Below are 15,446 nucleotides of genomic sequence, written 5' to 3'. Positions count from 1 at the left end.
GTATGACTCTTACTCAAGTGCTGTCAAGGCGAGATCATGACTTCTCTACAATATTCTCAATGCTCAGCACAATATCTGGCACACAGTAATCCCTTAACAAGTATTTATGGAATGAATGAATGTTTATACTTTATAGTTTTAATCTCCCAGAAATAAACCTCTGATTTCCCATATTTTCACGTTAGTGCTTTTCATACAGTAGGTCTGATGGTTTTTCTCTTTTCAACAGGTATCCTTGGCTTTTAAGAATTCACTTCCAGGGGCACCTGGGTGGCTCAGTGGGTTAAAGCCTCTGCCTTCAGCTCAGGTCATGATCCCAGGGCCCGGGGATGGAGTCCTGCATCAGGCTCTCTGCTCATCGGGGAGCCTGCTTCCTCCTCTCTCTCTGCCTGCCTCTCTGCCTACTTGTGATCTGTCTGGCAAATAAATAAATAAAAATCTTTAAAATAAAAAAAATTTAAAAAATAAAGGCTAATGGGGCGCCTGGGTGGCTCAGTGGGTTAAAGCCTCTGCCTTCAGCTCAGGTCATGATCCCAGGGTCCTGGGATCGAGCCCCACATCGGGCTCTCTGCTCATGGGAAGCCTGATTCCTCCTCTTTCTCTCTCTGCCTGCCTCTCTGCCTGCTTGTGATCTCTGTCTTGTCAAATAAATAAAATCTTTAAAAAAAAAAAAAAAAAAGGCTAAAGTCTAACATAAAAAAAAAAAATTGACTTCCATCAAGGGCATCTGACTATCTCAGTTGGAAGAGCAAGCCCCTCTTGATCTTAGGGTCATGAGTTCAAGCCCCACGTTCGATGTAGAGATCGCTTAAAAATAAATGAGTAAGGGGGCACCTGGGTGGCTCAGGGGGTTAACGCCTCTGCCTTCGGCTCAGGTCATGATCCCGGGGTTCTGGGATCGAGCCCCGCATCGGGGTTTCTGCTCAGCAGGGAGCCTGCTTCCTCCTCTCTCTCTGCCTGCCTCTCTGCCTACTTGTGATCTCTGTCAAATAAATAAATAAAATCTTCAAAAAAAAATTTAAAAAATAAAAAAATAAATAAATGAGTAAGAGCACCTGGGTGGCTCAGTTGGTTAAGTGTCTCCCTTTGGTTCAGATCATGATCCCAGAACCCTGAGATCAAGTTCCACATTGGGCTCCCTGCTTGGCAGGGAGTCTGTTTCTCCCTCTGCTGCTCTCCCTGCTCATGTTCTCTCAAACAAATAAATGAAATCTTTTAAAAAAAAATTGTATTCCCGGAGGTTCCATGGTGTAATGGTGAGCACTCTGGACTCTAAAAAAAAAACTGTATTAAAAAATAAAATGTAAAATATAACTTTATCATCCTCAATAAGGACAAACTGTATTTCAGAACTATTACTCTGTAAGTTGAAGAACTGACACCTGGGACAAAATAAATGGTTGTTTAGCCTAACACTATGGACCGCAATGACCTGTGAGCAAAGATGTGTATGATTTAAGAGTAAAATTCCAGTTTCTGGAGCCTGACCAGGTAAGGCCTTTCAGAGAGGGGATGTAGCTGCTTTATTTGGCTCAACTCAAAGATAGCTAGGGAAGTACTAGAGTGGATTAAATTCCTTAGGCAAGGCTTCCAGAAAATACAGCATAAAATTAAACCTTCAGACAAAGGAAGCTGTTAGAAGTGAAACTAGACAACATACACATGAATGCAAACAGCGTTTGCCAGACACAGCAAGAACCACCTATGAAGCCTTCTTCACAAAAGGAAGGGTGGAAACGTGTAAGACTAACAGAGCTGTGTAATTGCTTAAAGTGTCTCAGGTGAGGACAGTGAAAAGGCACTGGACTAGGAATGAAATAAATTTTAGATCTTGCTCTACTACATTCAGAATAGAAGAATAGTTAGAACCATCTGAGTCATGTAGGTCTAAGTTCAAATTCCTTATCTTCATTTACTTCCTAGGACTTTGGACAAGTTTTAGCCTACACTAGTTCCTCACCTATTACAGGGAGATAAGAATGCCTGCTCCCTAGAGTCTGAGGATTAAATGAAATAAAATAAAGCAACTACGACATCTACCACATGGTAACACTCAATGAAGTAGACAACACCAGCTTCATATCCTTGTGCAAACCAGGGCCTCATTCTGTAAAGGGTGTGATAACACAGAAAAGCACTCTGACACTTTAAAGTGCCAGGTGTAATGAAGGGATTACTACCAGCAGGCAGCTGAGTTCACTTGTGGCTTACATTCAATGTTAACCAGTAGTTTTCTTTACAACCATCAGGTTACTATTAGCAACGCAGAATTGGTTAGGAGACCTTTTTTTTGAAATGTTATTTTGGTATCAGTAAATTAACTGACATCTATGCAACCACAAGTAATTTACTGAACACTTCACGTGACTTCATTAAAGGCAGGCTTTTTCCTGCTTATATTAGTTACCATCACTTTTGCCCCCATGACAATCTCATGGTATAGTCCTTGCATGTAGCAGGAACTCAATAAATGTGCTAAATTAACTGCAAAGGGTCAGAAGATCTAAAACTTGAACTTTAGAAGTACTTAACTTTATCCTGGAAAGGACTGAGCTGTTATGAATGATGAACTCAAGTGTTTGAGTACATGAATAATGAACTCAAGAGACTTGTTAGAAGCACTCTACCACTGACAAGCTCGATAATGTTCAAATACAATACTTCCCAAAGGAAAGGACGTCAGGTTTGTCTCCACCATAAAACCCATTTTTAAATGAAGGTTCTACTTAAAATGGTCTTCCAAAGGTCTAAGCAAAGGTTTTAAAAAGATCTGACAGTGGGAAGGAGCTAAGGTCAATTGAATTGGTGTTTACTGACCACCTGCCTTCTGTAAGACACCCAGCTGGGCAGTGCAGAAAAGGTGCTCATGTATATATACTATATACTGTACTCTACCATGTGGTACCAGGTACTACATCAGAGAATGGCTCGTAACAAGATCCAGTCCAGAGCAGAAGTGTAGGGTCAGCATGGCGAGATGGGAGGGACTGAGAAAAGGAAAAGGGTAGTACTGAATGAAATAGTCAAGTCCAGGGGATCTTTCTGGAAGAGGCCTGACTTGGGCTAGCCTTGAAATAGCAAATACGATTTGAATAGGGGGAAATTTGTTTGCATGGAGTGTGACGATTTCTGTATGACTAAAACAGAGATTCTATATAAGAAATAAGCCTTTAACAGTAGGGTAGCATAAGTTTATAGCAAGCTTTTGATGCTAGAATGCAGTTTTAGACTTCCATTTAAACTCTTTGCTTTTCAAAAGACAGCTTTTACTGTTTTATCAGTTTTACTGATAAAACTCAGTCTGCCCTGGGTTGCAGTTAAACTGTGTGGATGCTGGATTTCAACAGGCTATAAACATCATGCCTGACTCAATGCTTATCTTCTACTGGAGCATAATGTGCCTATATAGTAAGTACTAGATAAATGTCTGCTAAATGACCAAATGATTCCCAGGATGAATTAGCTCCAAACATGGGGGTGGGGGATTCCTCCAGCTGGTAAGCCACCTAGGCTTTGATCAAAGAGATACATCTCAAAGTTTTACATTAGAATAATAATCACACATGTCCAATTTCTAGCTCTTCTCCTCATCAAAATCACAGCAGTCAAATAAAGTTGAGGAGTTTATTAGGGAAATATGAGAGGCAAAGATACCCCAAGTGACAGAAAGAAAATTCTGAACATGTCCCTTCAAGCCAAGTGGGGGCCTGGAAGGACAAGAAACTGGTGGGTTAGCAACAACATTCTCTGGCGGCCACCTTGCCAGGGCATAAGTGTCTCGACCAGGACTGCCTCCCAAACCCCACCAGAATCAATGCAGAGGCAATGAGAGCTGTAAGAAAAGTCTGAGAGAAAGAGAGGTGGGGAGGACCTTAACAGAGTCCCAGGCGTCTGGCTCTGAGCGCCTCATACATTGACAGATAGTTCTACAAAATGTTACTTCAAAGATAAAATGTCTAATGTTGGTTCCAAGAGCTTCCCTGGATGTCTTCCCACATGCCACATCACACACCGACGTACATGGCAGAACCCAAAGCCCTGTTGCGTTCCATGAAGCAACTTCCCAGCAGCAGCATGGCATAGCTCTAGGTGAGGGTCTCACCTTTTGTCACCTGTCAAAGGAAACTGACAATTAGATAAATTCACAAGTATTAAAAAAAATCTTTTTAAAGATCCTAGATAGGTGCGTGTGGGTGGCTCAGTGGGTTAAGGCCCAGAGTCCGGGGATGGAGCCCTGCATCCGGCTCTCTGCTCAGCAGGGAGCCTGCTTCCTCCTCTCTCTCTGCCTACTTGTGATCTCTGTCAAATAAATAAATAAAATCTTAAAAAAAAAAAAAAAAGATCATAGATAGTAGGGAGTAGTAGAAAAGACAACAGCTTTGGAGCCCCAGAAACCTGGTTCAAATCCAGGGAAGTTCATTAACTTCTAAGCCTGTTACTACTTCCAGGTTTGTTCCAGCAACAAGGGGAAATTTGCATTTTCTCTGCACAGCCCTTGCCTAGCCTCATGAGCAAATACCTTCTCTAACATACTCACCCGCGCTTCAATGTACTCTATTCTCCGTTCAAGGGCTGTCAATTTCTCGTTTAGTGTTGCAAGTCTTGAACGACAAGACATATCTGGTAAAAGGAGACTGATGTTCAGAATTAATGTCATTCCAAATACAGACACAGACACACACAGACACACACACACACAGCCCCTAGCTAAAGAAGAGGGATGATACATCAGGGAGAGCACAAAGAGAAGCAGGTGAGCAAAGCAAGGAAATGGAAAAGAAGTGAGTATTAGGAGCACAGCTGCTTAGAATGAATCTGCTCAACTTCCTACCAGGGTGGCAGGCATAGAGTAATGATGACCAAAGATGTCCATACCCTAATCCCTGATCCTGTAGGTATTTACCCTACGTGACAAAAGGGACTTTGCAGATGTGATTAAGGTTAAGGACCATGAGATCCTGAATTATCCAGATCGACACGCTCTAATAACAAATCCATAAATACAGGAAGAGAAAGACCAAGGAAAGGTGTAAGAAGAAGAGATTCAAAGTGTGTGAGGCGGACTCAACCTGCAATTGCTGGCTTTGAAGATGGAGGAAGGAGGCCATGAGCCAAAGGACACCAGAGACATTGAGAAGCTGGAAACGGACCTTAGCTGACAGCCAACAAGGAAACAGATTTCAGTCCTGCAGCCACAAGAAACTGAATTCTACCAACAATCCAATGAGCAAGGAAACATCCTCTCCTAGAGTCTCCAGAAAGGGAGGCAGCCCTGCCAACACCTTGACTTTAGCCCAGTGATGCTGGACTTCCAAACTACACTACTATAATATAAGAACCTATGTGACAAAAGCAGCACATTTATGGTAATTTGTTATGGCAGCAATAGAAAACTAACACACTGAAACTCTACGGGCGGATATTTAGTAACAGACAAACCAAGAGATTAAAGAGAGAGGAAGTGACAAGAGGAAGAAAATAATCTCAAGAAGGAAGAAAAATAGAGGCCATTAAAGCAGCAGACACTATGGAGAGGAGGGAAGGCATCCGTGTTTCTAAGCTCATGGAAACCTCATCATTGTTTTTGCTGCAGGAAGGCACTTAATGTGTCATCAGTATCTGTGCAGGCATGTCAGCAGGAGAGAAAACTTGGGAGAACATCAAATACTCTTTGGAGCCCACATTCCATCTGTGGAAAACAGCAAAATTTCTTTTCTTCCCTTTTCCAATCTTCTTTCATCATCTCACCCAAAATGAAACCTAGATTTCCCCAAAATACCTTTTCCTTTGGAAACTTCTCTAAGAGAACCACTTGCCTACGCTTTCCCTAACCATTCTCAACAGGAGAAAAAGGTTTCTGGGCACGCTCATGATTTCTTATTACTTCCTCCAACATCATTGTTTGATCATCCTCAATAACCTTCACTTTCTATGTCTAAAATATCCTCTCTCCGAGACACTCTCCCACTCACAATGATTTAACACTTAGCTCACAAATTCCTTTTCATCTCTATGCTGTTATGCAAAAGGATGTCCACATCCATTTTGACAAATCCTCCTACACCAGGTTCTTGCTTCAACTTTCACTTCTCCACATCTGCATCTTGCTTATCTTGCCTGTCTAACCATTCTCCTTCAAGGCTCCATTCAAATTGGACCTCTGAAAGGTCTCTGCTAGAGGCATATAATTCTCCTTCTGCTGTATGTTTAAGGTTGAATTTCTGGTTTATAAATTACTTATCTGCTTGGTCTTCGGTTTTTGGATACAGATTTAACAAACAAGAACGTTCACCACTATTACTTAGGAATGGTTTCATGAAGCATGGTGCACTTACTAAAGACTATTAAAATGGCCATTTAAAATTACAAGTTTGTGGGGCGTGTGGGTGGCTCAGTGTGTTAAGGCCTCTGCCTTCGGCTCGGGTCGTGATCCCAGGGTCCTGGGATCGAGTCCGGCTCTCTGCTCAGCAGGGAGCCTGCTTCATCCTCTCTTTCTCTGCCTGCCTCTCTGCCTACTTGTGATCTCTGTCAAATAAATAAATAAAATCTTAAAAAAAAACCCAAAATTACAAGTTTGTATCTTTTTAACAAGTCACTAAAAAACAAACAAAAAGTAAAGTATCTTTTGGGGCGCCTGGGTGGCTCAGTGGGTTAAAGCCTCTGCCTTCTGCTCAGGTCATGATCTCGGGGTCCTGGGATCGAGCCCCGCATCGGCCTCTCTGCTCGGCAGGGAGCCTGCTTCCTCCTTCTCTCTCTCTGCCTGCCTCTCAGCCTACTTGTGATCTCTGCCTGTCAAATAAATAAATAAAATCTTAAAAAAAAAAAAACAACCAGATTATGAGTTTGAATATTTAACATGGGAATAGACAAATGATATTTATGTACTTATAATTTATCATTTTTTTACATGTTATCTCACTAGAATGAATTAATCAAAGCCCACTTCACTGGGCTAAAATCAATTAATCAAATACTGCCTCTAATTAATTTTTACAACAAGTATCTCGCCTGGCAAAGAGAGCTTTTTGAGAAAAAAATTATGAACTTGGTATGTTAATAAAACAAAAGACTGGCTCTGGTGTGACTCTAATATTTCTTCAAGTGGGGAAACCAAGGCTCATATTGTTGAACTGACTGGACAAAACAACAGCACAGCTGAGCCTGAAGCCCAGTTCCCTTACTGCTCAGGACAGTACTCTTCCATGACAACGTCCCACCACACAACCCCACTATCTACCATCTTTACGAACCTCTAGGGTTATAATTTATTCCCCATGTCTCTTAAAATCTGCTTCTAGTTCAACTCTTCCGCTTTCTGGTTCCTTTTTTTCCTTTTGTCATTCTAGATTCTTTCCTACCCATCTTCACTGCTACTCTTCAGTATTTTTTAAAAATCGCTTTATTGATATAATACTTTATATGCCATGAAGTTCACTTAATTGAAGTATACAATTCTATGGTTTTTAGAATATAGTTGTGCAACCATCACCATAATCTAATTTTAGAACATCCCCAAAACTCCAAATGAAACCTTGTACCAATTAGCAGTCATTTCCCGTTCAGCCTTGTCCCAACCCCTGGCAACCATTAACCTTCTCTATGGATCTACCTATTCTGGACATTCTTTGTTTTTTCTTCTTCTTCTTCTTCTTCTTGACATTCTTTGTTTCTCCTTCTTCTTCTTCTTTTTTTTTTTTTTTTTTAAGATTTTGTTTATTTATTTGACAGAGAGAGACATAGGGAGAGAGGGAACACAAGCAGGGGGAGTGGGAGAGGGAGAAGGAGGTTTCCCGCCAAGCAGGGAGCCAGATGCAAGGCTCAATCCCAGGACCCTGGGATCATGACCTGAGTTGAAGGCAGACATTTAACGACTGAGCCACCAAGATGGCCCCCACCCGCCTTTAAAAAAAAAAAAGATTTGGGGCGCCTGGGTGGCTCAGTGGGTTAAGCCGCTGCCTTCGGCTCAGGTCATGATCTCAGGGTCCTGGGATCGAGTCCCACATCGGGTTCTCTGCTCAGCAGGGGGCCTGCTTCCCTTCCTCTCTCTCTGTGATCTCTTCCCTTCCTCTCTCCTCCTGTGATCTCTCTCTGTCAAATAAATAAATAAAAATCTTTAAAAAAAAAAATAAAAAAAAAAATAAAAAAAAAAGATTTTATTTATTTATTTGACAGAAAGAGAGAGATCTCAAGTAGGCAGAGAAGCAGGCTCCCCCCTGAGCAGACAGCCCAATGCAGGGCTCCATCCCAGGACCCTGAGATCATGACCTGAGCTGAAGGCAGAGGCTTAATGCACTGAGTTACCCAGGTGCCCCTATTTTTCTTTTATTTATTTATTTTCTTAAATCTAAGGCAAAGAACTGACCCGATCTGACCTGTATTTTTTTTTTAAAGATTTATTTATTTATTTGACAGAGAGAGAGAGAGAGAGAGATCATAAGTAGGCAGAGAGGCAGAGAGAGAGAGGGAAGCAGGCTCCCTGCTGATCAGAAAGCCTGATGTGGGGCTTGATTCCCAGGACCCTCAGACCATGACCTGAGCCGAAGGCAGAGGCTTAACCCACTGAGCCACCCAGGCACCCCTCATTTTTCTTTTAAATCATGTTATTTATCTGCTAGTGCTGCTGCTTTTAATTCCTAGATCTAGCTTGAGTAGAAGGTACTCAGCCCCCTCCTTTTCCTAGATACACTTCCACCACCAGGACTGCCCAACAAGACCATGTCTCTTTCCATCTGGTTTTTAGAAGCTCAAAGGCACATCACGTACACTATTTAGTAAGAGCATGAATGTTATCACTAACAACCTGTCATTTCCCATAAAAAGACATGCCAAAATTATCTGCAGGGGTGGGGTAGTGAGAGAAAGGGTTCCTTCCTGGATGGCTGTTCTGTTATATCTCTGTCAATCTGGTAATGAATCAGAATCCAAGAACAACAGTACACCACTGGCCTAAATGGATAAGCCCTGTTGAGAATATAAAATGTTGAATTCCAGAAACTTTGACCATATTTCAGATCCCAAGAAAAACACTGATTCAAGCAAAACACTGGATAAGCATTCAGCAGCTGAATAAATCTGAAATCAGAGTGCATTTAAGAGTATATTATCACCAGGGGCACCTGGGTGGCTCAGTGGGTTAAAGCCTCTGCTTTCGGCTCGGGTCATGATCCTGGAGTCCTGGGCTCAAGCCCAACATCGGGCTCTCTGCTCCGCGGAGAGCCTGCTTCCTCCTCTCTCTCCCTGCCTGCCTCTCTGCCTACTTGAGACCTTTGTCTGTCAAATAAATAAATAAAATCTTAAAAAAAAAAAAAGTGTATATTATCATCAGACTTCTTTTTAAATATTTTATTTATTTATTTATTTATTTATTTATTTGAGAGAAAGAGAGAGTACATGCAAGCATGAGCAGGGGCCAGGGAGTGGGAGAAGCAGGCTTCCCACTGAACAAGGAGCCTAATGCAGGGCTCCATCCCAGATTCCTGGGGTCATGACCAGAGTAGATGCTTAACCAACTGAGCCACCCAGGCTCCCCCATCACCAGACTCTAAGACACTAACCATCTTTGTCAGGGTGCTTGATGATGTGGACCCATTACCACTGCTGACAAATGCCAGTTATCAGCTCCTCTGAACTCTTAATGCCCATAACCTTAGCCTATAAAAATCAACACTCATTCTTTTGAATCGTTGCCATTAAGGCTTACTTCTTTACAGAACTCTAAACTTCTCAGGAGTGGCTACCATGTCCATTTATTCTTATTTATTCCTTTCTCAGAGGATGTGACACATAGCTGGGATCAAAACAGACATGCTATACTTGTTGGCTAAGTATCAACACTGACATTTAAAAATAACCACCACATTTATTATTTTTGTTACACTTCTCTGCACATATTAGCTTTAGAATCAGATAAAATGGTATAAAAATAAAAGCTACCATCTGTGACAATCTATTTTTAGAAACTTCACCAGTTCAAGGTACAGAACAGGCCAGTGTTAGGATGTTATCACTGCCTTATGATTTGTGGGGCCTCAGGTTCAGGTGGCCTAGGAATATCATCACTCTCACCAGCTGGAACGAATCAGAGGGTAAAAGCTCTTCAGAAAGTCACTATCTTGGAAAGCCAGTTCCCTCTCCAAAGCACATGGCCTACCCAGACTCTGTGGTCAGGGTAAGGACTCTAGGATTGCTGCCATTTTCAAAGAGCTCCCAGGGGCACCTGGGTGGCTTAGTTGTTAAGCATCTGCCTTCAGTCAAGTCATGATTTTGGGGTTCCAGGATCAAGCCCCACTTCAGGCTCCTTATTCAGCAGGGAGCCTGCTTCTCCCTCTGCCTGTCCCCCTGCTCGTGTTTCTCTCTCCCTCTCTTAAATAAATAAATAAATAAATAAAGTCTTAAAAAAAAAAAAAAAAAGGGCGGGGGGGGGGGGGGGAGAGCAAGTGATTGAGCCCTGGTTACCTTCTCAAAGTAAATTCTTATTAAATCTCTGTACCACCAAATCATATTATCATAAACTCAGTATAAGTCATACACATACACATCAGAATTGAGAAGTCACATTAAGGGCTTAGAGTGGGAAAATGTATCCCCCACATGCTCATCCTGAGTCATCCAATGCCAAGACAATGTCTCAAATGTTTTATGATTGATCTAGTTTCTCAGCCTGTTGGTCTTTGTCTAAACTCACAGCAGCGATACTGTCAATCTTCAAGAACTGCTAAGCTTTTAAGTTTGCCTCATAATTCCATTCTTTTTTTTTTTTTTAAGATTTAATTAATTTATTTGACAGACAGAGATCACAAGTAGGCAGAGAGGCAGGCAGAGAGAGAGAGAGAGAGGAGGAAGCAGGCTCCCCGCTGAGCAGAGCCCCCGATGCGGGACTCGATCCCCAGACCCTGGGATCATGACCTGAGCCAAAGGCAGAGGCTTTAACCCAATGAGCCACCCAGGCGCCCCATAATTCCATTCTTAATTGTGATTACTGTCCTTTTCTTTAAAAGGGCTAAATTAACTTCTGCAGAAACCATCTAGTAATTACTCCAAACATCAGGCTATTAGCATCACATTAAGGGAGAACAATGGCCTAAGCTAAGGAATGCCCTTTCTTCTGGCTTCTTAAGATTGGAATTCTGTGTGCCTATTTTCTCAGTCTAGGGCATGTTGGAAATCTCCCAAAAGAAAAATCTTTATTCTCTATTTGTTCATATAATGTGACTTACACATTTGATAAAATTTCAGTGCTGGTATTTCCTTGCTTACAAAGCAAGAAAAGAGACACTTGTCCTCTGCAAATCCTAAGCTCAAACTCTCCAATTTTTGGTCAGTTCCAAGACTCAAATGCCATAAATCTGGTGACTATAATATGCCAAGATTTATGTCAAAGATAAATGTATGCAAATTAAAAGTTTATTAATACTGGGGCACCTGGGTTGTGCAAATCCTGATTTAGGGTCAGGTCTTGATCTCAGGGTCCTCGGACAGAGCCCCATGTCAGGCTCTGGGCTCAGCAGAGTCTGCTTAAGGCTCTCTCTCCCTCTCTCTATGCTCCATCCCTTCTCAATCTTGCTTGCTCCCACACACGCACGCTCGCGCTCTCTCTCTCTCAAATCTTTAAAAAAAAAAATGTTTATTAATACAATTCAGTGCTCAGAAATGAAGTTATTACATTACCTAGATCCAAATGTGGGGGGCAGAGATGCTAGATCACTTTTTTTTTTTTTAGATTTTATTTATTTATTTGAAAGAGAGAGACACAGCAAGAGAGAGAACATACAAGCAGGGGGAGTGAAGAGGGAGAAGCAGGCTTCTGGACAAGCAAGGAGCCTGATGTGGGGCTCGATCCCAGGACCCTGGGATCATAACCTGAGCTGAAGGCAGACACTTAATGACTGAGCCACCCAGGGCCCCCACTAGATCACTTTTAAATTTTGAAAAACAGCCCCAGCTTAACTTGTTATTTTATTTTTGAAAGATTTATTCGTTTATTTGAGAGAGAGAAGGCAGGAATGGGACTGGCAGAGGATACAAGAATCTCAAGTGGATTCCACACTGAGGGGGAGCCCAAATCAGGGCTCCATCTCAGAACACTGAGTTCACTACTGGCAGTGGAGCCGAAACCAAGAGTCACAAGCTTAATCGAATGACCCAGGAGCCCCCTGGCTTGTTATTTTAGATGGCTTACTGATTTAACTGATGTTCTTAATACTGTACTTGGATAGTCTATGTATTTCAGATCCTACCAGAAAATGAAGTCTTTTAATTCTGCTTTTTAATGTTAAAACTCTCTATGTTGGTGATTTTTCCAACTACTTTCCACTACCTCTCCTGACTAAGCCAAATCTCAAAGCTGTGATCTTCTTATCATGACATCCTTCCCCTAGTATGCAATATTTTGGTTTCTCTTCTCTGACCCTTCCTCTGAAGGAATGTTACAAGCAAAGAATGCTGTGAAAAACCTTCAGTAACAGTTCAGCTGTCCAGGAAAGTAGGAAAAACATTCTGAGAACTAACATCAAAAGAGTTTGCACAGAAGTTAGAAAAAGAAAAACCCTCTGATGAAACCCAGACTATCTGAATAGCAGGGTAAATAGCTTCAGTATTTCTTAATGTTTTCAGTTCACTGAAATCAATTAATCTAGTCTCAACTTCAGACTCCTGTCTCTAAATCCATCCTTCTTTTTCACTAAACCATACTCTTTCACTCATAGTCCTTATACTATTTCAGGATACTATAAGATCTATGTTTGTTGACTACCATTCCCTATTACAACCTCTAAAAGAAATTATGTGTGTGACTACGTATCAACGACATAAATATTTATACTATTCTCTCATTAATACTACCCTCACCCTCATTCCCTGGTGAGAAAATCCATCGCAGTAAGATTACAGTCTTATACACTTTATAAGAAAATAGATTAATACAAACTGATATTCTGAAACTGTCATTATTTAATCTTCAAGACAGAAATTCTTTGAAAGCAGGAAATGAATCTTATTCTGTGTTCTCCAGAGTGCCTGAGAGCCCTGTACTGAGATCTGGTCTCTCTTGCTGACGCTTTCTAAGAAAATTCACCTTCTGTTAGCTTTCTCCTTGGGATGCATCAGTCCTTTGGCTGGAAAATAACTAATTCATTTTAAATCTTTTTTTAATACATCAGTTTCCCCTACTTAATCTTAATTGCTTGTTGTTGAATTAGTAGAAAAGAACCATACTAGTTGAAAAAAGATCACTAGATGTCATCCTTACACCTTGTGATTACTTAAGTATGTCTACCCGTGCCAAGTTGTTAAAAAAACACTTGGAGAAGATGGGATGGGAATCTTTGTTACATGCTTGCTTTCCAGAAGGATACGGAACAAAGCAGAAAGAACTGAAGACTATCACAAGCAGGCCATGCCTAGGAAAGACTTTGCTAGAAGCAGAAATAACACCTACTGTTGGCTAGATACCAGCAACACAGGGGTCTCCGTGGCCTTACATAATCTGGACCTTACTTCTGACCTCCTCTCCTACCACTCTCATGGCAGCAAAAACGGGAGACAGAAAAGGGCGACTAAAAGATACGCCGCTAAAAGATTCTGAGAATGAAGAGAACCGTCAAGAAACTTACACAAGGGCAGTGACACAGCTGTGGCTGCATGAAAGGCGCACTCTGAGTGCAAAGTGGAAACTGGAATGGAGGCGGGTCACAAAGGAAGCAGGGAGGCTACCGCAGAGCAGAAAAGACGCGGATGGAGGTGCCCGAAGAGTCTGGAAAAAGGAAGGACCTGTTAATGGATCTGGGGCGATGGCAACGAAGCCGATGAACTCACAATGGCACAGGAGAACCGCACAGGGACTGCCCAGTGGAGCCTGAGGGTCAGGGAAAGAGGGGAAAGGCGGGCTCCGGGGGACGCGAAAACCAGTAGGGGCTAAAGGCTCCCGGAGAAAGCCCCTTCAAAGCTTTTCAGCACCTTCGCCAAACTGAGTGGCCTCCCACCCACCCACACGCCCCCTGCTCGCCCGCTGACCGAATGAGTTGAGAAAGTCCGCGATTTTCTTGATGCTGCTGGTGATGACCTCAATGTATTCTCGGTTCGCCCAGTCCTGGTGAATCTCCCGCTGCACCGGATCCTCTTGACCCGCCATGGTTGCCGCCGGACGACGAACCACTGCGCAGGCGCCCCGACCCTCCAGACGGCCAGTGCGCCTGCGCCGCGAAGCCCACACCCATTCCTAGCACCCACGAATCCACGGGCATTGTGATGCGCCTGCGCGATATCAAGTCCTCCTTAGTTTTTGCTCTGCTTCCACGCCCCAACGGGGGAAATGGAGTGCGCACGCGCCGAGGCACCCTTACCCACTACATACCCCAACGCGGGCGTTTTTGGTCGTTAGGGGGCGCTTGACCACGAAATGCTCGTTGCGTTAGCTGCTCCAAACAGGTTGTAGTCTGTGTCAGTAGTTGGGCGTAGCCAATTAAGCCACATTAAATATAACTCATTTTGAAAACGGCTTTCAACAACACAACATGATTCCCCACCTTCCACTAATCAAACAAAACGGTATTATTATTTTTTAACAAAAATACCCAGTGATGGAGAGGCTCGGGAAATTGATAGGCCCCTAAAAAGCTGGTCACTCTGTAAACTGGCAAGTTCAAATGGTAGAATCATAGATATAAAATTTTTTAAATTTGTAAATTGCCTGCAAGAACGGTTAATCAATTCAAACTTTTTTTTACCTAATTTCATTGAGAAAGTCGGTGAAAAAGGGGTGGGGGGAGACACTTCAAGCACAAAAGTGCTCTTTGTAACATTATCTATTTAAAAACCCAAAACTATATCTCAACAGTTGGGGATGGCTAAACAATGGTATAGCCAGCTACTGGAATATCATGCTGTCATTTAAATAGTTATTATGAACACTATGGCAACATACATAATAAAGTGAAGGGGAAAAGAAAATACAAAATTTTCTTTAATTGCAACTATATGAAAATTATGTCTGCTTGAGGACAAGGATATATGAAAGATGCCAATGTCTGGTTTGTTAAGGTAGTGGAATTATGGACATTTTATTTTTGTTTAAGGGAATTTTTTCAATCTGCTTTGTGCAATACATGCCTGTCATTTTAAAAAAATGTTCAACAGATAGGTTCTAGCAGTAGCTGGGAAGAAATCTTTACTAACAGTCTTTTACTCAGGTCGGAGACAAGCAATAAAGCACTGGACCCTCACAAACTCTGTGGAAAGGAAATCGGGAAGATGCTTTTCATTTTACAGATGAGAAAACTGAAGTTCAAGGTCACACAGTCAATTAAATGATGGACCTTTACCAGTTGATTGCAGACTCCCATATTTTTTCACTGTACCAATCTGAAAGCAGATTAAGGCCTCTGAACTCTCCTACGTATTGATAGAAATGGTAACTAAAATAATATCAACCCTAAATATCAAGCCCCAGG

The 15,446-nt window shown here is 42.1% G+C and overlaps 1 protein-coding gene across 1 annotated transcript; it reads right to left on the bottom strand.

Annotated features, from left to right (window-relative positions):
• Positions 1-3,610: 3,610 nt before the first annotated feature.
• BRK1 (BRICK1 subunit of SCAR/WAVE actin nucleating complex) lies at positions 3,611-14,183 on the bottom strand. The gene is made up of 3 exons (XM_045063306.1): positions 14,011-14,183; positions 4,538-4,620; positions 3,611-4,112 (listed from the first exon to the last, which is right to left on the bottom strand). Exons 1-3 carry the CDS (start codon positions 14,126-14,128, stop codon positions 4,086-4,088), a joined length of 228 nt encoding a protein of 75 aa, XP_044919241.1. The 5' UTR covers positions 14,129-14,183; the 3' UTR covers positions 3,611-4,085.
• Positions 14,184-15,446: the final 1,263 nt, after the last annotated feature.

The sequence above is a fragment of the Mustela putorius genome, unplaced genomic scaffold (assembly GCF_011764305.1).
Source record: "Mustela putorius furo isolate JIRA1106 unplaced genomic scaffold, ASM1176430v1.1 tig00003850_pilon_pilon_pilon, whole genome shotgun sequence".
Classification (NCBI taxonomy): Eukaryota; Metazoa; Chordata; class Mammalia; order Carnivora; family Mustelidae; genus Mustela; species Mustela putorius.
Note: the sequence above shows the minus strand (reverse complement) of the source record. Positions and strands in the feature narration are given on the sequence as shown.